General features: G+C 38.8%; 1 protein-coding gene across 1 annotated transcript; it reads right to left on the bottom strand.

Annotated features, from left to right (window-relative positions):
- Positions 1-70: 70 nt before the first annotated feature.
- LOC101856789 (cytoplasmic dynein 2 light intermediate chain 1) lies at positions 71-27,701 on the bottom strand. The gene is made up of 14 exons (XM_005093693.3): positions 27,529-27,701; positions 21,485-21,540; positions 17,597-17,631; positions 16,607-16,676; positions 15,870-15,958; positions 10,368-10,554; positions 7,603-7,671; positions 6,010-6,087; positions 4,941-5,020; positions 3,698-3,768; positions 2,968-3,013; positions 2,563-2,614; positions 1,884-1,976; positions 71-1,066 (listed from the first exon to the last, which is right to left on the bottom strand). The coding sequence occupies exons 1-14, from the start codon at positions 27,581-27,583 to the stop codon at positions 995-997; spliced, it is 1,053 nt and encodes a 350-aa protein (XP_005093750.1). The 5' UTR covers positions 27,584-27,701; the 3' UTR covers positions 71-994.

The raw sequence follows: 27,701 nt of genomic DNA, 5'->3' as shown, positions 1-27,701 counted from the left end.
TAAAAGACTGATGATACAGAAAGTTGCAAATTATACTGGTAAATAAAACAATAAAAAAACAAGTGAGAAGTTACTTAGTATACAATTTTTATTGTCATGTCTCTCTTTCTCTCGCTCTCCCCCCCCCCTCTCTCTTTCTCGGTTTTGGGGTAGACTGTTTCCTTGGCCTTTGGTTTGGGTACTCCATTGGTAATTCTTACTTCTATTCTTTCTCTCTGTATTGTTTCTGCTGATCTTACTTTTTCCCCTGCACTGAATTACCAGTATCATGTTGGTCACTTCGCTATCCTCAAAATCTTTTAACATGATGCTTTGTCTTAACCACTCAGGTGGGTTATGTTGTTAAAAGCTTTTTGTAAGAATCGCTTTCAAAATAAAGCAGCTAAACAGTAATGTTCAAGGAGCATGAAAAGCTGTTTCAAAGCTAATAACAGACATCTGAATAACAGTAGTAGCCTTAGGAGAGGCAGCTTGAGGAGGTCATTAGAAGACAAAAAGGATAAAACTCATGAATGTATGCAACAACATGGATGAAAATATGACTGAAATGGGCTGTGATTGGAAATGTTTTACGCCCCCAATTGACACAGTTATCATTTAGGAGGTGGGCTGCTTAAACTAAAACATTGCCTTTTGGGGACAACTGGATTCTACATCCCAGCTGGAAGATGGAAAACCTGTTTTTAATAATATAACAAAACATCTCGTACATGAATGACTGAACTCCCGTTTTTTACGTGGAGCAAAATGTCTGTATTGTAAGTAACTAGTACTCCATAGACACCAATAGAAACATGGTATGGATTGAAAAATAAGGAAAAGAAGTCATAAAGTTCACTGTACTCAACTTTTTCACAAAACATTCAGCAAGCATCATAAGCACTTTTTTAAAAACTGTGTTTATTAACAACAATCAGAAACAAACTATTAATATCACAGATAAAATTAGACGTTGTATTCAAAAATATGAATAGAGAAAATAACATGCAGAACATCATGCTGCTATATAACCACTGCGTGCTTCTTTTGCTCGTCTCTCTGCCAGCCTTCTGTACCGCTCAAGCTCCTGTGAAGAAATTTGACAACCGTTATAATTCTATGAGGATAAAACTGTCCCTGTCGTTTTATGCAAGAACAATTTTGAAATTATGCAAACTGAGCCCAAAAATGTGAATTTTTGCGATTCTGTTAACTTTATCAAAGAATGATAAAGGAAAATTATGCAAAACATGATCAAATTTTGCTAAACTATGCGGGGTGCATAAAACCACAGGGACAGATAAAAAAGAAGGTTTATACAAAAGAATGATGAGAAGACTACAGCAGTGACATATTTCACAATTGTAGTTTCCTTTCTCTCCCAAAGAAACTTCTCTTTATAAATTATAATATTGATTACGCGCTTTCTTCTGTTTTGACTTTTTAGTTTGAGTAGAGGTTTTACGGTGCTCGCAACTGCATAAGGTCATATGTGCGCCAGAAGATTAGAGGTGTTACAAGAGAGTAACAAACATTAAAAAGAAGAAGAGGGGATAATGACGATAGATGTTTCATAGGAAAAAAGAAGCAAACCACACCAGAGCACCCGTCAACCACTCTCCGTTGTTTCGACTTTGCTGATCATGAAATACTTTTTGTAAATACAAAGCGTTTTAAGTTTGGTAAAAGTTTTATGGTGCTCACAACTTCAAAAGATCATATTGTGCAAACAGGAAGTAAAACTCTTTAGTTTGCAGCTAAAGAAGAAAGTTTGTCGACTGTGCAATGGTGACAAAACAGGGTAAATATTTATTATAAAGTATTCAGGAAAAAAATATTTGATCAGAAGGCACTGGTGAGAATACAGGCATGATCATTTGCTTAGTACAAGCACTTTATCGTACCTCATCTTTTTGAGCTCTGAGAGTGTCAATGGCTGGCTCAGCAAACTGAGGATCCTTTGCAGGGTCATCGACCATCGCTGGGTTGTTTGCACTCTGAAACATCAAAATGTGGGATTTGAAAACACTAGTAAAATATAACAGAAAAAAAGAAATACCTGTGAAAACGCTACAAGTAGTTTTTACTTCAAAAAAGGAAACATTGAGGTGTTAATTTTTTTATTTTCATTTCCCTTCGCATGCAGTGTTCACTTTACATGAATCTAAAATAATGCATCAAAAAGGTACCAACTATTACTTAATGATCCCTAGCAGTTCCTTATCTCGGAAGGTCAGTTGGAGGGAGTCGCTGGTACATTTTACCTTTTTTCTTTTCCCCTGCACTGAATAACCATTATGTCCATGTGCTTCCCTTTGTTAGAACTAAAAATCTACTTTTCTAGAAAATTTGGTAAAGCCTTTCTGTAAGTGTCTCTTTATTTTAGTTAATCATTCACCTGAAATGTGCACAAGACTGAAACAACATTTTAGTACTCAGTATGACACTTATACTATTCACTACTACAGGTAGGCCTATATAGAAACTAGCAAATTTTTTCGGGTTACAATCTGAAAACGATGTCGGTTTTACTTTCTGTACAATTCTGACCGCTGTACTAGCAGCTCTATAGGTTTTCCTCACCGTTTGCTGGAAATATCCACAAAAGGCAACTTTCCACAGTTCCATTGGAGTTCTGAAAAGAATCAGTTTTGATATTGTTAAGGCAAAAAGTGACAAAAGTACAGAATAACAATTTCATATTTTAAGCTTAAAAGCAAAAGAGTTACTGTTGTATCTCATGAAGATGTGCACAGCTTGCACTAGACACATAAGAATGTTTCAAGGATGAAATTTATTACCATATAAAGAAGGCTGAAATAAGTTTTGACATATAAAGTTTAATGATTATCAGTTATAAATAAAGATCTGCAATAAAACTAAAGGTTTAACTATAAAGAGAATTGATAAATAATGTACATGAATTAAGATATATATTTGCACTGAGAAGTAAATAGGCGGACATTACAACAATGTCAGAATGCTTACTTTGCTTGGATTTTTCCAATATCAGAATCAGAAAGTGGTGGTGTGCCTGAGGAGTTTTAATATACATAATGTATACTGTACTTGCAAGAATCAATAAACATAGATATAAGCAAGCAAATGTTAAACTGAATATTTTTAATGAGTTGGATATTATTCAGGCTAAGGCCTTGACTATTTAGTTTAATTAAAAATCATGAGTTAACTACAATTTTTTCATTTATCAAAATCAAGTCTCGTATCAGCCTTGTGTAAATAATGTTGAAAGTCAGTCATCAAATTTTGCTAATTTGCAAAGTGCGACTTTACACCAAATTCTTTTACTTTTTAAGCTATGGATAATTTTGTCCCACAGTCTAAATTTCATATATCATAATTATAATCCAGGTGTCATTAAATTTTCATTAATATGGAAATGAGTACAGATCTACTAAGAATTTTTTACAGGATGATTTATTTAGACATTTCAGTTTTGTAATTTGGAGTATTCATAGATTCCATGATTTTATCGAGGAGTGAAAAAGTGAACTCTTGCTATGCAACAGTGAGGCTGGAGTTTTGAATCCAAGAGAGGTAGCATTGTTTTTCCCCTCTTCCAGGAATATGTCACTACTCACAGCCTGGTGTCTTGGCACTGGACCAAGTGCCCTCTCTGCTAAAGTATCTCTACACTGTGTATTGTACGAAGTTCAACTTCATTTTTTAAAAACTACATAAACCCTCAAATACTGACCAATCTGTTGCAGGGAATCATGCCCAGTGGGGACAGACAGTGGTTTGTTGTGATCAACTTGCAGACTTTTTCTGATGGGAAAAGAAATAAACATGAAAGTAAGTTAAGGTTGAAAATGACTTTAATTGGAGTTAATGCTCTCATGTTATAGAGGGTGCTATGTCTACAAGGCAAAATCGCCTTTAGATTAGAATATTCATTCTACATACACAAAACCTTACTTCAGTCTACTTCTAAACGCAAGCGTGACAACTGGGACTGTGAGCTCAAAGCTTAAACAAAAAAGAGAGGAGATATGAAAGCATTCAGAAGAGCAACACAAAATGATTTAGGAAAACACAGATGGAAAAAAATAAAGTTACATACGAACACATGAAGTAAGCAAAACAAGACAAATGACAGAAGGTATGAAATATGAACAGATGAAGAATGAGACACATACAAGAGGAGAAACCAGGATTTAAAAAATCATTTAGTGAGTGATAAAACAAAATGAAATCAAATAAAAGTATGCACCCCCCTCCCCAAACAAAACAAAATTAGAAAACTAGATGAAACTATCCAAAGCAAGGGAGAAGAATGACATTAATTTGTCCATTTTGCAATGCAAAAAGGTTTCAGGAAGAAAATAAGTCTATTTGCTACATGAACAGACAGGTGAATTTACCACCTTTACCCCCGCCTCCGACAATTCTGAAGGATCTTCTGACTCAAAACACCGCTGAGGCAAAACATTTTAGGAAAAACATAAGAGCTTTCAATTCAAGTCTGGCATTTGTTGTTATAAATGTATACTGTCAACTACATGCTGCCTTCTCTTAATGCTGTTTCTATCGCTAATAATAGTGTCTTGCCCCATTCTATGAACGGGTTGATGTATATTGGGTAACTAAAAAACTTGCTGGAATAGAGAAGGAAAATGAGAGAAAAAAATGATGAAGCAAACAAGGGAAGTAGAAGAGAGTTACAGAAAGGAAACATTTTATGAAGAGTAAGATGAAAACAAAAACAGCATGAAAGGAAGAAGGGAAAGGAAGCAGGCAAAAAAGTGAAGATAAAGATTAGAAAAAGTAAGGACGTAGAATCGTTTAAAAGCGAAAAAGGGGAAAGAAAAATAATAAAGGCTAAAGAAGTAAAAAATGGGTGGGGGGTGGGGGGGGGGGGGGGGTTAAAAGGAGGACCTAGATTTGAAATAAGTGTAAAACTTTTTTGTATCTATGATTATCTCAGCCAATACGCTTACCCTGCTGCTGTGGCAAACAAGTGGTGATTCACTAACGACCTCATTCTGGATACCAGCTGTTCTTGTTTGACACTGAAAAACTACAACAGTAAAATTTATTATATCATTTATAACAATACCAAACTAAAGAGTGGAAGATGGTAACTTTTTTTATTGCTGTATAATGATACATTTAATTTTAAGGCACAGGTGTTAAATGTTTCACTGCTACACTACAACATTATTTAGCCTTTGACAGATGAAGAATGGCTGAGTCAATTATTTATTCATGCAAATACGACTACAACGCTAATTTCTCACATATCAACAGGAGCTGAAGAGCCACTAAACTTCAGAGCAAGGTAGAAAAACGATATATATTGCAATTAGTATTGCCTGGTGAAATTAAGATGGTCATGGTAATATTTTTCTATTTAACTATACTCGTGTTCTTTACATGGCCCAAGGCTGTCTCATTAACACAACAGTCCTGGGGTAACAGCCTGTGGTTAAGTTAATGTCTCTTCCCTAATACATAAAGCACAAGTAACAGATTATGTCATGGCTATTAGTCCGTAGTGGATCAATGCTATAAAACTAAAGTCATAAAGTCAGTTGGTGTGGGAGCATTGGTGGAAAATAGGAAGGGAGTGGTCATGATTCATGGGAGAAAACAAACTAGAAGGAAGAGATGAGAAACAAAACTGAGTGACATTACAACATCATCACAAATGAAGACTGAGAAGACAAATCGTTTGGAGGATTTTCGAAAAACTCCTGTACATGATGGTAGATTAAACATTTCAAACTATAGTTGCAAACAATTTTATATCATTATCAGGGGGGGGGGGGGGGGGGGGGGGGGGGTTGGACCAAGTGCTCCGTTCTGTTTTAGGATTGGCCAGCGATCATAAACAGTGATGATCATGCCTATGGCCATGGTAGCCCTTCGTAGCTATATAGACCTGTTCCAAAAGCACCTGTCTCATGCCAGGGTCATCTTCTGGAGCATGACTAAGGGTTCTGTGCTGAATGAATTAATGGAGAGATCAGGTTTTTATATCAACACAATACAGCCATTGCGACAAACCTGTAGCGAAGCTCCATGCACAAGCGCCAGAAATCTGAGAGTTTTGCAGATCACTTTCCTTTTCTCAGAATCAAAATCCTGAGGGAAAAAAAAACAATGTTATTTTTTAAAGTATTTCTAGAACCACAAAGCAGTTTGAAATTCAGGGATTCATTGTTTTTCTTTTTTGATTTTGCAGAACCTTTCTGAACAATGGCCGTGAGAACCACTAACCATCAAGTTTTTTTTTGGTTTTCCCTCAACGCCCTGATATTATAGTAGGTAGCATAAATGCCCCGCATAAGCTGACTCACGGCCTTCTGGGTGTGTGGTTTCAGTGAAATCAGGATAATTCAGATAGGTATTTCTTTGCTCTGTAGCTAGGTTGCACTAAAAAGAAAAAATAGTTATTGACAGGGAGCATTAAAGTTACTCAATGGATATTTGTGGTGTCCTTGTGTAGGTTCTTTAAGGTATACTTAAATTAAAACAAACACAGAGTTCAAGAACTGTATAGTTTACTCACTACAAGAAAGCACACACAAAAGTTTCGATATTCTTTCTACCCCATGTCTACGCTACGACTAAATCACACTCAAAGTCTTGGCCTCCACCCTATGAATATGAACTCTCCATTCTTAGTTTACTGCCTTAAGTAGGGGTCATAAAGTTATGGTACCTGAGAGGGCGGTACCCGGAAGCCAAGCGCATGGACAAACAAAGAACAACAGATAGCCGACACAACAATATTACAGATTATTATTATACTGTGGAGGCTGCTTAATCTGAACACGGTTAATATGAAAATAGTGGTAAACCAAAAGAAAATAGAATTCCCCATTTTTCATCTTCGTCTACGTAAGAAAACTCTCAAAGAGCTGCAATGGTCTTATTTGAGAACATACGAGAATTTTGAGGGTTATATCATCGAAACCTTTCCAAACAACCCTCAAGTAATGCAAATCATCGAGCCTTACATGCTCCAAGATAGCAAAACAGAAAAGTCATTATGTCGACTGCATGTCACATACAGGTATCACCAATGCATGGTTTGCCTATGTTTATCACATGCATCAATGGGCCTACAAACTGTATAATGACACAAGGATAGTGAATGCAAGTATGCAAGTCTGTCGCATGACCTTCGGTTGGTCATGGCCTATTGTCTTTGGAAGCTAGTTCACATAGCCCCTCCACATGAGCATGCGATGTGTTTCATGAAGTCATAAGAATTTAATTTTTCTCAATTCCGACTAGAGAAGAGTAAAGTGCAGTGTTCAGTACTCTCTGCTCTTTCTTCGTTTTTGTGTTACTGTTTGGCCGATTAAGCATGCTCACAATGTTGAAGAAAAAACATAATATGTACAGCTTGCAGCTCAAATTGTGCTTACTGATATAGGTTGATAAAAAAAAAAAACTTAAAAAGTGAAACAAGCATGACATTCTCAACACTATGCTATTGACAACATCCGCTATTTGAGCAATATCTCTCAACTGAAAACATTGTTAAACCGAAGAAAATCCTGTGGTCCCGCTTCGATTTAAGTGGATTCCATATTATAAAAATACAAAATCAAAGACAGAACCAAATGTGCAGAAAAAAGACAGATATACCTGGAAAACATCATACTTGCTTCCCACAATCACAAGAGGTAATAAAAATAAGTCCATCATACTCTTGTCCTGCAAAAAATAATTATAACAAGATGAAGTAAAATAACATTTCATTCCCTAAACAATCTTAAAAGAGTCACAGATAATTCTCTCTGAAATTGTGAAGTGGGTGAGTTCCAAGGATATTATTATGACACTATAACCCTGTTGACTCAAAGATTTCAAGTTGCATATATAATTACTATCACAAAATGTAAAAGTTAACCAGACACCGTAAATACCGAGACGATGCACTTCCTCTTTGGGCTTTTGTCCGCGCCATGGCAAGCTCGTTTTGCCGCATAGCATGTGATGGGCTACGTCACTAGGCGACGCGGGGTTGGTTTCATCGCTGACTGCTTGGTTGTGCGTATGCGCGTGTTTGTGTGTGCGTGTGTGTGTGTGTGCGTGCGTGTGTGTGAGTACAACTTTGTTTGGGGAGGAGAAGAGGGGGTACAGAATGGTAGAGGCTAAATCTATGGACCGAGAATTGCTGAGATTGTTTAATTAAAGATAACAAAAATTATCGCACAAATAAAAACAAAAAGAACTAAAAGAAAAAAAAAAGGAAAAAGGGTTGGGGTTGGGTGTGTGGATGAGAAGGAAAAAAAGAAAGCTGAAAATCAACCAACAAAAATGAGGAAAATTATTTAATGATTTTAAGCGGCAAGAAGTTCACCGATTGAACTAGTGTAGCTTTCTACTTTCTGTCAGTCATTTCATATCACAACGATGGTTATAGTATCGTAGTTAGATCTAGTCTAGCTTGTTGTCCCTGGTCGACATCATATTAATTACAGAATTACCAAACAAATAATGACATTACGTGCTATGAGAGTAAATTTCTTTGTCCAACTTAAGAAGTGAATGTATTGTGGCAACACAATGCAGTCTTGCTTTACAATTTTTTAAGACTTGATATTATGATCTTTTATAACAATGTCTGGCAGATTCAAACTGTCCTTGTCTCTTCTTAGTGATATCAAACAAGAACTAGTTGTTTCCCCATCATCTGGATACTTAAAATACAACGACTGGTGCTGTGTAAAGAGAGTCACATTACCTCTCTTGAGAGGGAGCGTTTTCGATATTAGTCTTGTCAGATTGTTACATTTCTTACATGAAAGTTTGATTCTGACTGCAATGACATGATCAAATTGACATCATAATATTATGGATCCCTGTAGTCGTGCTGGGCGAATTGTATGTTAGGGAAAGTAAAAATAAACTTGCTTCCAAAGAGGATACATGTACATCAAAGAAATCTCAAGGAGACCTAGTCTTGATTCCGAATAAAACAGTATTAAATCAAGCTGTTGAAAACATGTGCTTGAACAACACATCTGATTTTGACATCGGCAACAGTGATGTATATTATTATTTAATATTTTGGCCAGCTTCAAGCGTTCCACCCCATGAGATTGAGATGAAAGAAAACAAAGCTCACTTACAGAATTAAAGTTGCGATATGGGATATGGAAAATTGGATACGGTACATGGGAAACAAGAGGTGATTATGTTTTAGTAAAGAGTTTTACAGCATTTGCAACACAATAAGGTCATATAAGTGCCGAAAGTTAGAGGTGTTACAAGAGAGTAACAAACAAAAAAGGAGGAGAGATAAGGAAGATAGATGTTTGATAGGAAAGAAGGAGTAAACCACACCAGAGCACCCGCCAACCACCCACTCACAAGAGGTGAGAGATGGGAAACAAAAGGTGGGATTCGGAAGATGGGACTGGTCATATGTGTACAATAATGACTGTATAGCATTGGGTCAGCCTGAAAACCGATGCAGAGAGAAAATGACAGGAAACAATTCTTATTATAACAACCCTCCCCCCCCCCCCCCCCTCCCGCTCTCTCTCACTGCCTGTAGAAAAAATTGCACGCGTTCAACTCAAGAGTGCTAGAACGTTAGTTTACACTCATATCACGGACCGTCATGCATCAGCACAAGGGCGCGTTCAAGTCTCGAGCGGACACGAGATAGAGCAGTTAAAACATTTTGGTATACACGGTCTTTGAGTTAACTTTTTTGAGGCCTCACCACCTGATTCTTTTTACCCTTTGAAAACCATATATATGTTGAACATTGAAAATTAGATACAAAAATTATAATACAATTAGACTAATACATTCATGGCAAATTGAAAGATCATGTTTGCAGTTTTGAATATATAGATGGTAAAGATGATAATCTTAGTTGTAATGACAAAGATATGATGCTTGTCATAATGACGAAGAAGATAATACGATGACTAATATAATGCTCCTGAAGAAGCCAAAATTTCCGCTCATTTACAACTAAATGTCTATTCTTGAACTGATGTCATGAATACAGCTTCATAAGGCTTTTAAAACAAGATAACGATAAAAGCAATGACATATGTTCATTTATTATTCAATTCTGTTATGGCATGAACGTTATGAAAATATTAAACTAGAAGATTAAGCTGCTTAGTACGACATAAAGAGATCACTGAATTGTCCTGGAATAAAAGAACATCTGTGACAGAAGAAAGTAAGCATTCCTAAAGACAGAGACCTATCTGACAACAAAAGACTGCTTTGCAAAAGTATTAGGCTTGATTTGATGTCTGGAGGAAGACAAAGTGAACCGGTGAAGTGACCAGTCTATGAACTATGAGCACAATCTGAGAGCATTTTTGTACAGCAATAACAAATCAATAAAGTTGCATGAATAAAAAAAAAACTAAACTTACCGGGTTTTCTTCTCCAACCCTTTCCATTGCCTTTTTCCTTAGCTTGTCTTTTATGTAAGGGTCAGTAGATTTTGCCTCATTTATTGCCTCCTCCAGTCTGGCTTTTGCTGCAGTCATCAAAGTCTCCATGGTGAACCACATTTCATTGGGGGCAGACAAATCCAGAACCAAGACCACGGTTGTGTGCCTAAAGAGTGGTGAGATACCAGAACTATTCTACCATTCGCTGGGATACTGTGCAAATACTAGGGTGGATCATGAGTAATGGAAGTTTCCATAAAGCAGATACTGACTTTAGTCATAAAAACAAAATACATAACAAATCTATAACCTGTTAATATACTCTCAAAATAACCATAGGAGTTTCATGTAACACCAGAGTTTATTATTAATTCATGATGTTACAAACAAAGGATGGTTTACACTCTGGGGTAAACAAGATGGAGTTCACTAAAGAAAACACCCCTTTTTTCTACATTTTCATGCACTGTAAACTTGGTGAATCTGCAGAACTGATTTGTGAAAATTTGCAGTGTTTATGCAGCATCTGTTAGTTAATACAACACACGTTGTTGCTGGGTAAGAGAACTTCATGAAGTAGGAGATCCTATTTTTGATGAATTGCATTCTGACTGCCCAAATTCCTCCATGAATGAGAAAACTTACGATGTTATACGTCACCAGTGTGCAAGATCCCGATACCTCTTTACGAGAACTTAGTGTCATGTCTGGACCTTTGTTTAGGTTAGTGCAAAATATTCCTCATTGAGAACTCCAAGAAAAAAATGTATGCCCACTGGATACCCCATTTACTTACAGAGGAAAAACAAAAATGATAGGATGAGATATACCACAGAATTGCTCAAAATGTTTAGACCCCATGGGCCCAAGCAACTTACAGACATTGTCACTGAAAATAAAACATGAATTACGTTTTTTTAAATTCCATCAAAACTACTGTATGGAATTTTGCTTTTATTGTCTATTACAATTGCAGTGGTCCCTGTGTGGTTGATATCATGCCAAATAATACTAAAATCGAGTCCACTTATAACGAGTCCGGAAAAAACGAGAAGTCTGTTATAAAGACACTTCTTAAATCCCGTTTTTTTCTCTTCTTTACCTTTGAAAATAAAATACTGCTATAGCGCAATCAAACAAACACGTGAGTCGGTTATAGCGAAAATTGCTGCTGTGTACAGTGCATAGGCCAATTATACATAATGTAAAACCTCGCCTGTTGAGAAACTTGTTGGTGATCTAGCGAAACAAAAAAAGGGAGAGCCCATTTGTGTCAACAATGAAGGCCGGAGTGACTCAGTAGGGAGGGTGTGGCATGCGCAGACAAGCAGAACGCATCGCGTGATAGGCCAGCGTAAGCCTAGTTTAGATTATCAAGGTCTACCATGCCTCTCACTCCTCCGATGCGGGGGTGGAGAGGTCACAGCAATGTAATGGATGGAGCGAATGAGTGGCGTGCGCAAGCTGACGGAATGCACCACAGGGTGTGATGGGGTGGGGGGCAACACAGCGGGCGAGTTAGCCCAGAGCCCTTTCTTTCTGATCGCCATTGCTGAGCTGTCAACATCGCTAGATCTAGCGCTAGAAAAAGAAACCTGATTTGATTTTTGATCAAGTAAGACCTAGAGGTCATGTTGAAACAAAATTATCATCAGGGGAGATAGCAAAAGGAAATAAACAGAACACCATACTCATAGATTAGGCGTACTTTACAGTTTCCCATGAATTTATTACTGGATCCCTTATAACGAGAATCCTGCTATAACGGACATTTTGCTCCAGTTCCCTCCCTCTCGTTATAATAGGATTCCACTGTACTACTAATAGTTTGTATAATGACTTCTTACTAATCTTACTACAATGGAACTCGGATTCAACAGTCATTGGGCCTGGCCTTCAATTTAGTTGAATCCGAGTGTTTGTTATAACAAATATGACGTTTTTGTGTAGATAATTAAAGGCACTGAGCAAGTAATGACTAAAGTATTCGACTTTCCCAATCAAAAGTAGCTTGGTTTCAAATGAGACGTATAAATTTTCATTTCTATGAGCCATACCAAAGAAATGTTGGAAAGTTCCAGGAAAACACACTGAACGCTACACTACGAAACACACATTGTGCAAAAGGATCGATTCATTCAAATGCGCACCTCTGTCATCGATCATCTATTATGAATTGTTTGCCGAACATGTCAGGTTGCTGTGTAGAACCTAGCTTATCATTGTAATACAGTGGAACTCGGATTCAACGAAGTCGTCGGGCCTGGTCTTACTTTACTTTACTTTACTTTTCCGATCCAGCGGCCGTTTGAGTTCTAGCCCTTCGGCCTGTCGATATTGCAAAGAATTTACAGGTTTTTATCAGCTGTTTTTTTTCGCTGTATAGAGTATTTCCGAGGTCTGGGGAGGCAGGTAGGTAGGTACTAGGCAGGTCGCAAAGTCCAGGGCAGGTACAGAGGTGGTTTGATACTGTTTCATCCTGGCAGTCACACAAAGGGCAGTCTGGTGGGGTATCCTTGCGGATCCTATTTAGGTAGGAATTCAGTTGGATGTGTTGTGTTTGCAGGTGAAAGATCATGACTTGTTCTCTTCTACTCAGGGAAATTAGTGCATCTTTTGAGTTGGGAGCAGTCATTCGCGCAAATACAGTTCTTCCAGTTCTGCCCATTGCCCATCCATTTAGCCACTGTTCCCTGGTGTTGTATTGGATGATCTTTTTGACTGTCTGTTGTGATACTGGGTTTTGAGGTTGTGTTTGTGATGCTCCCTTCTTTGCAACGGTGAGGGTGTCTGCTCTGCCGTTTCTTGGGATGTTGCTGTGGCCAGGTATCCACTGTAAAGTCAGGTCAACAGCATAGGTCTGTATGAAGGTGTTGATAGTTTGAGCCACGGAAAGGCAGGCTGTGCTTTCAAAATTCATGTTTTCCAAAGCTTGGAGTACCAATTTTCCGTATGTGAAGATAACAGTGTCCTTGATTTTGTTTGGATATAATATAATAAAATTGTTGGTCAGGAGGAGGACTGCTGCTTCAATGGAGATGGCCTCAGCCTCGTAATTTGTATAAAGTACCACATGCATCAAATAGTTATTCTGAGTGTTCGTTGTATTAAACATGAGGTTTTAGTGAAGACCATTCCATCATTAAGCAAGTGATGTATTGATCAGTAGCCAGGGAAAAAATAACTGTAACATGTTTGTATCCCTACTGATGTTCCACGCCTGGACCACTTGTGCCCCTCCCCACAGACACACGCGCACACAGTCACATGTCACACGTGTGCTGGCCGCCCGTCCAACCCCGACACACGTTAAGACATGCGTGCAAGATAACAACACATGTGTTGGTATGAAAGAAGGCCACTGATTGGTTGCATGAGAATCGATAGGTAAGCGAATAGATCAAATGGTTCACAATGCAGTACCAAAGATGGTTTCAAGGAACAGATATAGTTCTTTGAGGGAGAAAAAAGAGCCAAGCTATGTCAACGGGGGCTGTACACCCTGCAAGCGACTTAGTTAAATCTGAGCTTGCCCATTTATGTGTTGGTTGAATCCGAGTTATTTTTATTGATTTTCTTAAATTAAAAAATCGGGTATTCCAATTCCTTTCATTGAATCTGAGTTTTCCTTGAATTCAAGTTTGTTAAATCCGAGTCCTACTGAATTTGCAAAAGTTACTGCCCCAGTTAAAAAATGATGTAGGTGAGCAGAGTCCACAGATCTGAACCTCTTGCACAAATGAAGTGCCTCATAAAGCAAGGGCCACAACTCAGTGTATAGAAGAGAGAGGAATCCAAGTGTTGCCTTATTTAGCCTACAGTCCTAAGTTTGCTCCCTGTGACTTCTGTTTTTTTCCTGTTCTGAAATACAAACTTGCTGGACACAAGTTTGAACACACTGAGGACCTTGCAAGAGCTGCCAATACAGATTTGTGAAGCTCACAAGCTCGCTAACCCCTGGTGTCTTCCAGAAGTGACTTTGGAGGCTGGAATCCTGCATACAAAGTTGAGGAGAGTATTTCGACACACTGACAATTTCAGGTCCATAGTATTAGTATTAAAACATTGCTCTTTGATCCACATTCAAAGTGAGAAACTTGTAATAACGTAAAAAAATTAACATGCCTGGGGGTTTTTTCCCGATAAAATGGTGTGGTCATTATTTATGCCAATAGTGATACATGAATCTTCGCTTAAATTCACACCATACAAAAGCATGCTCAGCCCAAACGCACGCTATTGTCATATTACGTTTTTTTACGATATAATTTAGACGTACAAGCGCACGGTCACTCCGTCTAAATGCATGCTCCGATCCGCGAAACATGCCAACAGGTAAAGCTTGACGACACCATGCGTTTAGGCGGAGACTACTGTAGTCAATAACAAATAATACTGTGAGGGGGCTCTTGTGGCCTAGAGGTTAAGGTGTTGGCCTCTCATTCAAAGGTACCGGGTTTGAATCCGGGTAGCAACGGAAAATTTTCTTATTCAAAATTGTCTCCTTTCCCCTCCTTTCCTACTCTCCAGCAATGTTCTGTCATCTGCTTCTGTCTCCACTTTCTACCCCCACCTCCTTTGCCCCCTCCCCTGGGCTCCTGACTCTTTCTGCAGACTTTCTACTGCTACTCCTTGGCTCCTTACTGCTGTCTTTCAGCCACACCCCTGATCTTCTGGTAGGAAAGATCTAAACCTAGCCTTCTCAGACAAGGGTGAAAAGTCTTGGAGGTCTCGTGTGCAAGTTTACCACATTAAAGATCCCTTGGTGGTCTAAAATCGATAAGAGTGGGCTTCCGTCGTCATCCAAGCAAAATTCAAAATTTCCTACCAACTGAAAATGTTTGGTGTGTCCTGCGTGCTGGTATGACCTTATGCGGTTGTGAGCGCCGTAAAACACATACCAAACCCCCCCCCCCCCCAAAAAAAAACCAAAAAAAACCCTACAATATTGTTACAACAAGTTAATTTTTTTTAAAAGTTGGGCAGTCTATACCGTCAAACTAGGAGATAAATGGTCCTGGGTTTTTCCCCACAACCTGCAGTGCATTATGAAGACTCTGCCAACCAGTTTCTTCCACTCATTGTGGGTAGGTGCTGCTGACCACTGACAATTTATATAAAATGTCTTTGTTTATAATCTCGGCTGGATCAATAAAAGTGAAAACAGTGTTTATGAATAGGCCTACAGTTTTTCCTTACTTAAGCCATTCTCTCCACTGTTTTTTTTTTTTTTTTTTTTTCTGGTGACAGTGCGAGTCATTAAGAAAAATACAAGCCTATGAACAAGCACATCAATTTTTTAAACTTTAAGGGGAGAAACATCAAGTACCGGTCAAGGCAAACACTGAAAGAAAAGCTAATTTTTAAAATAAAAAACCAAGTTAAACTGTAAGATACATTTAAGACTCACAACTGATAAATGAATTTAGCAAAAAAAAAGAAAGAATGTCAAAGCAAAACAGAAACAAAGTCAGAACTCACAAAAGAGTGTTCGGATTTATGGGAACATCCATCAACTTGGACAGCCAGGTTCCTCCGCCTAGCTCCCATATGTGACCGACATCCTTTGCCTGGGGAGAAAACACAATTCAAAGAGTAGTAACTTTCATATATAATATATATACCACTTCCGACATACTTCACATGTTAAAAAAAGTAAGATGAATCCACTGTCCAAAGCAACAGAACTGCACAAGAAGGCCAGCAATATCAAGATTTTCAATACAAAACAAAAGACAGCAGCAGAAGTAATTTTTTTGGAAAAAATGCTATCACATGTATTATATTTTCTTCTGCATACACCCCCTATCCCCAAAAGAATTTTCCATTATACACTGAAGGAGAACAATTTTCAAGATAAGATGCAATAAAATAAGATAACAATTTATTAATCTCCGCTAAGAAAAATTGCTGCGGCACGATAAATATGTACATGCAATGCACTCGTCAAAACACATTACACATACACATTCTTTCAGCCTCACACACACAAACACACACACACATGTACAAACACAAAAAGTCATCAGCTAGACACATAAAATAATGTTATTCCCACAAGCCTGACAATGACTGAATAGCTTACAACATTTAAGAAGACATGGTCTGACAACTTGAATGGACTAAGATTTGTGTCGTTTTTTACATAAAAGCATTAGGTTGAAATCAAAGCATCTCACACTACAAGGCTGATTGTCAAGGTACAAACGTTAACTTACGATGTTGTGGCCTTTGGGTCTTCGGCCAAATGTGTACTCCAAAGCAACAGTTGGTTTTGGAGGTTCATCTCTAAAAATACAAAACAAAATCATTAACATAACATCGCTTAAATATCGACATGGCTCAACATATAATTTGTGTGAAATCACAAACCAGCAAAGGGAAAGAAATGAGAATCATATCGCTAATATCAAACTTGAGCAAACAGCTGAGATCTGTTGTTCACAAGTTTTTCAAATATTTTTCTCTAACCTTGTGTTTTGGTCACACTATTTTTGGCAGAAAATTTTGCTTTCAAGGGATAGAAGTCAGCAGGTTTGTGCTGTAATTATGTAAATCTACGCACATAGGGCAAAAAAGATTTTCTTCATAAAAGTATACAAGAATGAAACAAAACAAGAGTTCATATCTGATTATCTTAACATTTTAAACAAAAAGATTTCTTATGCCATGACTCTATGAAAATACTGTAAGAGAAAGGAAATGAAGTGAAGTGAAAGTACAAGGAATCAAAAGAAAAAATGTCTGAGATACATGATAATAAAATGTCAACTTATATGCAAAACGTAATCTTGTTGGTTCTTTATCTGCTACTTCAGCAGGATGTTGGTTTGAGGTCTGCTTAGGACTTTACACATACATTCTAACATGCACAGAGCGAAATTGATGAGATGCAGAAATCTTTTTGTTAGATAAAAATGTCACTACCTACATGTTTTGAATAAAAAGAATACATAAGCATAAGAAATATTCAGGACATGAAAATCTGTTCATTGTTTGTGTATTTCACCATGTGCACGTTTACAACGAGCGTGCTAAACTAGTTGTTGACAGACGAGTAAAGATGTGATTTCGCAATACAGAACTTTATGCAACATCACAATACAGAAGTAATCTGACTTCCTATTAATGTGATTCCATAGTAAAGATGTGACTTCATTTTACAAATTAACATACATAATTTCACAACACAGATACATGGAACTTACCGATCTAAAAATCTTAAGATGATTGAAGTTTTTCCCTGGGGAGAAAAATCAAGTTCAGACTCAAACTGAAGACACTATCTAACAAGACCTTTCAGAAGCTCTGCAAAATTGCTGAAACAAATCCTTCTTATCTTGAGCCAAGTTCATTAAGAAATCTAGTCAAAACATAAATGTAAACCTTTTCAGAGTTTCACTGGTCATGCATCTATAGCAAATAATGTATAAAGACGAGAAAACATGTATCACTATCCAATATCACTGATATTATTTTGTAAAGTGGTGGACTTTGGCTGATTTCCTTTAAAATGGTATAATTTATTTGATAATTTCTTGATTGAAAAAGTATTATTTCCTACAAATTCTTCATTTGTGCAGTTAATTACATGTGGGGAAGAGCCACTCCTACTGTGCTCAGCTTTTGAGAATGGCTCAAGTACTAGATCTATAGATGTAAATTAAGCATACTTAGAAATAGGTATATATTGGTAGGTACACACACACACACACACACACACACACACACACACACACACACACACACACACACACACACACACAATATATATATATATATGGTATACATACACATACACACACAGACACACATACACATATACACACAATATATATACAGTAGAGTCCATGAATCTTGAACACGAAAATCACGAATTCTTCGGTATCTCCAACGTAATGCTCGGTCCCGTTTCAGTCCTGATGTTTTCTTTGTATTGACTTCATGGAGTTCCCGAACACTCAGAACACACAACACTCGAATCACGAACAAATCCATTTCGCATTCTCAACTAAAGACTCAGCTATAAAGCTTTTCTGGCCACGGGTAGGTGTTTCTTTGTTATTGTTACAGCCAAAACGAGCTCCTTGTCTCACCACGAGAGGCTGGAGAAAAGGGCTAAGGGGGATTGGGGACTGATGCTGACCGCACCCCATGACTGGCTCGCCATGCGTGCAATCAGGCTGTGGGACGCGCACGGTGCGAATGGCAAGAGGAGTAACTTTCTGTTAGTCAATGAAATGAAAAGAAAGGAATGGCGTAGAAGTCGGCTGAGCACTCGAGGGATTTTTTGCTTTCCATTTTTATTTATTATTTTGCTTTCACACCATCAACATGTTCAGCAAGGGAGCTATCCACATTAATAGTTTTAATTATTTTTTACCTCCCTTTATTTTCTCTCTATTTCTTTGTATTTGGAGCTTTCGTGGACATGGCGAATTGTGGAAATCTCGAACACTATTTTCAATCCCCTACAAATTCGAGTTACCCGTGTTATTCCCAGCTTTTCCGACTTTGATGCAATCATTAGTAGATTCTTAATTCTCACTGCCAAGCTGGGAAGATCATCTGATAATACACTTTCACTAGAAACTTGATTACCTTCTAAATCACTCTTCACTTGATACACTAGGAACGCCATATTCATTACATGACAAATATATGTATTCAAACTTAGCTTACTTCAGCATCGCACTGAGTTCAAAGACACGGCTTCTTTCCTGACTATAATACCAGTATTAACAACTGTCAGAGTTATGGGTCTCCCGCCGAGATGACAATTCCTGTACAGCTATCTATTTTTTTCATGTTCACAGAGTCTTCAGTGTATATGCTGAAGTGTCTGCTAAGTTCTCTTGCACAGTCCATTGCCACATTCCCTAAGAAAGTGCCTTTACCTCCGACCAAATGTGTGAATATTATGTTGATTCCACCCCTTTTTCCCCGAGTCTATTATTGAAGCCAGTTAAAGGGAGGCCTCCTCTCTTGTGCAAGCACCTGAAAGCTACTGTTCATGGGTCTTTCAAATATTTTTCTCCAACCCTTGTGTTTTAGTCACTGTACTGCATGGTCTATCTCCTCAAAGGATCAAGGGTGATCATGGGGAAGGCGTAGCGCTTTTTCCCAAGGAGATGATGAGGCTTGGCCGGTGATCAATCTTAGGCACTTATTTTGGGCAGCCTTCAGATGATTGACTTAGGTGTCTGAGAGCCAGGGTTGCAAGCTGCGACTAGAAAAGAGAGTACACTGTTTATGTGTGTGAGATAGAACTTACTGAGACCTACTTTTCTCCAGTCTCAATCGGAGTATGCAACTGTACTTGGCATCCTCATTTTTCTTATCACCCATGGCAGTCACAATCTCGACCTGTTGCTGAATGTGAATTGAAAATCTGTTCGTTATGTGCTTATTTCGCTACGTGCATTTTCAATGAGGGTGTCAAAGATGACTTCCAGGAGTCTGGCGTGTGGGATGGTTCGTATCTCATGGCTGTGTTGTTGATGAAGATATGTGGCGTCTATTCTGCTTCTAGTTGTGATCTCAAAAAGAACATAGCCTCACTATTTGGGTCATTGAGGTTGAGTCTCCACTAGGGACGGGCAGGTACCGGTACCCAGAACCAGAACTCAAGGTTCTAGGTTTCAGTACCGGCACCAGGCCTCCAGTACCGGCACCAGGCCTCCAGTACTGGCTCTGGGAAGGAGCCGACACCAACTTATTTTTTTACTGGCCCCGGGAAGTGTGAAGTGTATAGGCCTAGGCCAAGACCTAGCAGCTGTGACTTCAGATGCACAACGCAGCGGGTGACCTTGATACATAACTTCAGATTCAAAATTGACAATCAAAAACGAAGTTTGCTTAAGTTGAAATATTACATTAAATCATGCTCTACGTGTGAGCCAGTTTGCTTATTTTGATACGCTGATTCAAAAAATAAGATACATTTTTTGTGGTGATAATTATTTTTAAAATTCTGCATGCAAAATTTAATCCCGAGCGGCGGCAAACGTCAAAGCGATTTTGCATCAGAGCTCGCCTGTCCTAATTCTGACTTGTGTATATGGGGGGGATGCAGGCAGCCCTGATCATGGCGCTAGACGCAAATCGCAGTCTCTGACCTCACCTCTTGATGTCACTCCCAGTACCGGTACAGGTACTAGTGGTTCTTGGAACCCCGTGACGGGAAAGGACCGGCACTGCATCAGTACCGCCCAGCACTTGTCTCCACAGTCTGCTCAAGTCCATGGCTGTGTCACTGCACTCTGAGCAAGATGTTCTAAATACTGCTTGACTTTCAGAACTTGGACCTCTACGCCTCTACCCTTGTGGAAACCTGCCTGTAGTTTTGAAAATGATCCTCTAGCTTTTGCCAAGTCATACAGTCACTTGGACACTATCTTCTTCATTGCTACGGTGATGCAGGGAGTGAGGCTTAGCGGTCTGTATGATGCAGGGTCGGAAGCACGTTTACCCGATTTAAGAAAGGGAATTATGTAGTGTTCTTTCATATTTGTGGCACACCTGCTGAGTGAAAGATCATGTTGAACATGAAGAGGAACTTCTCAAAGGCTTTCATAACTAGATGTTTCAGAAAGGTTGGAGGAATGAAGTTTGGGCTTATTGCCCTGCTGGTTTTCATTTTGGAGGTGACAGTGGAGCCTCTCCCTGGGATATTTGGAGATCCCCTAGTTGCTGTTTCTAGTAGTGTGTTACAAATATGCCAACTTTTTTGCTGATACATAGAAGAGGACCAGAATCTAGCTCCAGAGCTGCCCAGCCACCATAAGCAGGAGAGTGCAATTATTCCACGAGAAAAACATGGGAGACTGGACTGCCTCACATGTTACCCCGAAGAGGCAGTGACACTGTTGAGAAGCACACTTTTAAGAGTCACAGATAAGCGCAAAAGAGGTAAAAACAACTGCAACATCTGACTCCATTGCCCCCTAAAACCATCAGCCAAACACACACTCAACACAACTATAACAATAAAATGGGAAACTTTTTTGTAACACTTTAAATTACAACAAATAATCATCAAGGCTACACCAACATTGCATAATATTTATAAACAAGAAAAAAAAAAATTGACTCACTGAGTTCCTGCTGCCTATTAAGAAAATTGCAGACTCTTCACTCGATGACTGCTCCTCTGTAAAAACAATAGAAAATATATTTAAAGGCCACCTCTATTCGGAATGTTCTATTTATTCCGACTTGGCTTCTAAGTGAGATATGTGAGTGTAACTGTAAGGAGGTTACATTATACACGGCGCACTGTCAGTGGAAATTTAGTTGCAGCGAATTTTTTTTCGCAGAGCGCCTTATCACGTCGGGTCACGGGGGTCAGCTCCCTGTTGCCACTCTGTCTGGGCTGACTTAATTTTTGGTACTTTTCAACGTACAGTTTAAAGTGTATCCTTGTATTTATGGTAATTGTCATTTAATGCACGTAAAGCACACATTTCTGCTCTCGAGACTCAAAAAAGAACGGACATTGTAACTTGTCAGGTTATTTCGTTAGACGCGCTGAAGTCGGCAATGCTAAATTGTAAAACTTTTTGGACAAGTGTGAATGAAAAAAAATCAATATAAAGAAACTGCAAGCCAAAAACTGTCGAACTTTTTTAACATGAACGGCATAACATTGGAGCAGATACTCAAAAAAGATGGTATCTGCGTATGTAACAGGAAGGTGTAATTTTGCAACTTTATCCATCTGGTACACAATTCGCTACAAAGTAATTCCTTCAAATACAACTGTGTGTGTCCAATAAACAGTCGAACCTGTGTAAGACGGCCACCCATTGTCAAGGAGAAAAGTGGCCATATAAGACAGGTGGCCATCTTAGGCAGGACCGATCAAGATGAAGAAAACAAACCATTCCTTTCTGAGGTCCCAACCCAAAGTAGTCACATTGTTGTTGTTGTTTTCGCTATATATTGGTGTTTTTGCGGGGGGGGTTCTTTTGTTGCTGCTTTTGAGCAAGGGTGACAATAAAACGAAATGTATCAGACTATCAGACGAGGAAGGCGAAGGCTGAGTGCTATGGTAAAACAAACACACGGGTCACCACCACTCACAGAACGAGCGACGCTTTTGTAACAAGTTCATGCTGACCTCCATGGTTACTTTGTTACAGACTGGGTAAACAGTGACCACTCACCTCACTTACGATTTGTGTATGAGTTCTGGGCGGGGCTTATGGGTTATGAGGGATCACACGCTTACCTCACCAGCAGCTGAAAATTTGTTATCTATTTGTCAACAGTGGGAGGGGCCTACGCAACATGATCGGTTGGAGGGACTACCTCGGAACATGGGCAGAAATAACGACAGGTGATAGGATTATTATGATGGCTCGCCCACAATGCCAGGGACCAATGCACGATTTATGACAAAACGTAACGGCGTCATTAAGGTGGCCGTCTAAGACAGGTGTTATTGCTTTGTGTGATAGGGGTTGTGTGTTAAAATATGGTGGCCGCGGCAGCTTTGTACAGGAGCCCGTTTTACACAGTTAAATTACGTACAAAAAACGCAAGGGGGGAAATGGAAAGTGGCCGTTTGTACAGGTGGCCGTCTTATAGAGGTGGCCGTCAGAGCAGGTCCGACTGTAATTGTGAATATTCGCATATTTTCTCTACAGTTTCTCAAAATTACCCTGAAGTCTATCTATGAAAAAGCACAAACCGATTTTAGAGCCAGAATACATCTACAGTCAAACCTGTGTAAGACGGAATCACAAGGGGACCAGAAAAAATTCCGTCTTAGGGGAATTTAGGGGGAGATGGAGGTTGGGGGAGGGGAGGGTCAAAGACCCAGCCGGTGGGATCAAGGATCGAACAATTTGAGGGCGGAAATTGACAAATATTATCCCCTTTCGAACCCCAGGTAATTTATAACAACAAGAGCGTCTAGAAGTAGAAAGGTTATTCGAATGGGCGTAACTACTCGTAAGGTCTTATCAGCTTATGCGAGGGGGTTTTCCATGTGTTTGTAACACTTTATAAATAAAGCTATAAGAAAGATAGAGCGTTATTTTCATCATCGATTCACACACTCCCACGGTATTCATGGCCAAAACACACCTTTCCAGGCGCGCGCGCGCTGTGCACCAACAGTACACACTGAGTGACCCCAGCGGCCTCCCCGGAACGTCCGACGTAAGCGGTTGCTGATAAGATTCGCATCTCAGCACAGACGCAGGACAAGAGTTAAGACACTTAAGTAGTACAATGTACTGTAGTAAATTAACTGATTCCGTCCATTCGGCCGCTGACAGCGGCTCCGAGTTTTTCCGCTGCCTCCATTCGACCGTTGTGAGCGGCTCAACGAAATCCGAAACAAATGTGCACTTTTTAACATAGTTCCGACTTTTTAAGTTGTCGAAAGGAAGTAAAACTTGTAAACAAACCTGACCTCAATCTCTGAGCGCCAATATCAATCGAAACTCCACGAAATTTTTGCAAAAATCTTTCTTTTTTTTGTCGCGATGTAGGCTAGATCTAAGGGTAAACAACACGGAGCCTGGTATAATAAAAGGTAATAAAAAGGCCCTTCAAAGAAAGATATTCAACTAAATTTGTGAAATTCTTGCATGAATGTGTGCTAGGGTGATATCGCTACAATGTTGTGTTGATTCCTATTGATTATAAGGACTTGTAGAGCTGAGAAAAGGCGGTAAGTCGAAATTTTCGAAGAGCTGTTGCACAATTTTTTTTTCTCATTCGTTTTTGTCTGAAGGAAAATGCAACACAAACAGATTATAGGTCATTGTTATTGATATAAACAGATTCCTCTATTTATTCCCATCAGTTTGGTATATGACAATACTTATTAGAGATAGATGCACCCCAGGTCTAAAACTGAACAGGGAGAAATAATTCTGTCCAGAGCCTGAAAAAAGCATGGATGGAATCAGTTTACACCAAAAGATAATAACACCCCATCAAACACAATAGAAGAGGCCTAGACCTAACCCTAACCCTAACCCTACCCCTATCCCAAGCCCTCAATTTAGCAATGCCAATCACCCGCTGCGCCTTGGGCCGGAAATCGGCCTCCGCGCGAGGGGTAATTTTTTGATCGCTCGGAATCAGAAGTGACTCTCTTCTAAGTATAGTTACGGGAAAACTCCTGGACGAAAATAAATGAAACTCGGCAACCAATCAGAGGAAAGGTTAAACTAACGACATGCCAGCGTACAATCCCGAACGATTACTAGAAACGGAGATATTGTCGTGTTTGTGCGAATTTCCTCTGCGATTCTAAAATTAAGCGGAGCTGCGGGTTGATCGCCGACCACACAAGTGCACCACATGTCTTCTTTATTGCTGTAAAATTTCAGATCTCTGCGTTTAGTAGATTTGACGTACCAACTTAAAATTACCACCTATCCGTTGATAAAACACTAGAGCTGGAAACTAGATCATGCATTCCAAACGCGAGGTGCCAGCATGCAAGAGGCCCGTGATCGCTAGGCAGCATGTGATTGGCTGCCTATAACTAAATAGGTCACCGATGACTACATCGCGGGTTTTCCCGATAGCACTTTACTGAGTTTTAGAAGGGGTGATCGTGTCGCGGTAAAAACAATGTCACGCAATTCAACAAATTTCACTCAAATATCACTCTTTAAGATCCAAAGTAATAAAGACATCGAAAAAGCGATAGCAGAACTAGATTCTGCACTAAAAATCACATGAAGATGCCAAGTTTCATTCATATGCTCGAATTCATTACTGACTTATGAACAGTTTTTCCTCAAAATACATCAAAACATGCCCCACATTTTGGCGATTTTTTCCTATATGAGCCATTGCCAAAACGTGGTGAAAAACACACACATCTCACATTAGTATGCATAAAATGTGATGCATTAGTATTTATTCCTCCAAAACGTATACACACGTCAAATATAGGATGTAGAACCTGCATTAGCAGTTTCAGACCCCTTGTCAGCTTTACAATCTTGAGTTTGTAAATTTTGTGCCAAAAATGTTCGTTTTTTAGTGATTCCTGGAGTGTCATTTTGAGCACACCAATGCAATCTTCCAAGAATGTCCAAAATTTAGTATTTTTGGGCGTGTTTTTTTTACGTGTGCTTTGATCCTATGTTATTTGTCATTGAGAAAGGTTAACTTGCTCAAGAAATCGGTTTATTTGTTTGCAAATAGATGAACAATTCGGGTTACTTGTGCGTCTGTCGTGTCGTCACGGACTAGGTGTTTCAGAAAACACCATTATTTTTCAGTAGAATCACCGTAGCTGGTTAAATCTCTTTGCCTATCGTGGTTTATTCAATACTTCAAAAGCCGCGATGCGCGAAAGGAACATCGGGTTCCTAGATCTACGATTTCGGTCGGCTGTTTAACATTCGCCGTTATTGTCGTCAATTTGCGACGTGCCGGAAGTCCGAATTTCGCCCACTTTTGTTTTGAACGGGTCATCAAAAGTGCTCGGATATAATTGTTTTCTTGAGTGACTTCCCCTTACCCGCGTCCCCAGAACAACGGAAGCAACGGGGGAAACAGAAAAACGAAAGTAGTCATTGCCTTCAGCGTCCGGTGACGCACAAGAATTTCGCGTTGAATGTGACGTACTGGGCTGTTTTGCGTGTTTTTAGGCTACTCTGTTGAATATTTTAGTGAAATTGCGGTGTTTACACTGGATTCCTGGAACAAGAGTGTGATGTGTGAACAAACTTCGAGAGATGGATCATTTCTGTGGTTATAGATTTAGCTTTTGTGCTCAGTGATGACGTTTGGGGTGTCGTCATGCAGCCGTACAAGACTGACTAACGTACAAGAAATTACATTGTCCTAAGAGCAAACATTTTTTAAGTAATGTGTGCTCTCTTTACTCAAACAAATAAACAAACATGTCCTTGTTTATCTGTCTAACTCAAAAATACACATTTGTTCTTTGTTGGTTACCTTTTTCCAATACATTGTGTCATTGTGTCATCATTGTTATGTGTACAAGTAATATTTTTCATAATTGCTAATATCAATAAGTTTTCAACATATATTTCATACATGCAAGGTTCATTTAGAAGCAAAATACGCCTTTATTGATCGGTGTATCTCTTAGTGCAAATTTGTTCTTTGTAGGCATGATTTTACCTTTTCCCAGTATGTTTTGTCATCACTGTTATGTACGAGTACTGTTTGTCATAATTAGCCACATAATTGTGATTGTCCACTGTCTTTGATATGACCTGGTATCTGTTTCAAAGCAAAAGAAACCTCTCCTGGGTTTTTTTAATTCTTAAAGTGCGCTTTTATCTCTGGAGGCAAGACTTGTCTTTTCCTGTACATTGTGTCATCATTGTTATGTACAAGTACAAGTCATGTTTGTCATCACTGTTATGTACAAGTCAGCTTCATTGATTTTGTGCTTTTGCCTCATATTAGTTAAAAAATTGTTTTACACATGTGTTTTTCTGGTACTGAGGCTTTGATAACTGTATTTGTACAGCCTTTCACTATTGTGATGTGTTGTCAATGATAATGTCCAATGTGTATCCTTTCTTGTACATAACAATGATGACATGTTCTGTGCACTGCGTCATTGTTACAAAGCTTGTCATTCATATTACCATTACGAATGGAGTTCATAGTGTACAAAGTGTTTGTTTGTATTAAACAAATGGAATTTAAAGTCTATAATTTGCCTTGCTGCTTATCTGTTTTTGTCATCACTGTTACATACAAGAAATACAGTGGTTGCCAAACCAATAGACCCATATCTCCAAAACCGTACATCTCCTTGCTCTGATACTCTAGGAATATGAGCACTAAATGTCAATCTGTGACTGACAGAAAAGAGAGTCAAATTGGTAAGAAAATTTTTTTTGCACCACTGAGTCTCATATATGAAGGTCCTCCAACATTTTGCAACAAAAATCCCAATAACTTTTTTATTTATCAATGGATTTTAAAAATTTAAAAACCATAGTTCTTAGAATTTACTGTATTTTCATTTAAGCCCATTTTAAGCTATTTGCATGAAAATTTAATTTTTCATTGTCACTGCTCTGTCTCAAAGTGGTCGCTCGTTACGGAAGTCCTCCCGATAATAAAGTGAACAAATATATGATTTGTTACAATCAGTGGCCGTCAAAATAGGAACAACCTTTGTTGTCATGAGCTTGCACAATCGCGAGATCCCAAAGTGATTTCTCCATCATAAAAGGTTGTAAGCGTCTACTTTGAGAATGGTTCTTTGAAACTAAACAGTGATCACATTCACGGTTCCTTGGTGAATATAAACAACAATGCGGAAGTGTTCGTTGGAGATGTTCCGCA

The sequence above is a fragment of the Aplysia californica genome, unplaced genomic scaffold (assembly GCF_000002075.1).
Source record: "Aplysia californica isolate F4 #8 unplaced genomic scaffold, AplCal3.0 scaffold00068, whole genome shotgun sequence".
NCBI classification, from domain to species: domain Eukaryota; kingdom Metazoa; phylum Mollusca; class Gastropoda; order Aplysiida; family Aplysiidae; genus Aplysia; species Aplysia californica.
This window is presented reverse-complemented; position numbering and strand designations above follow the sequence as displayed.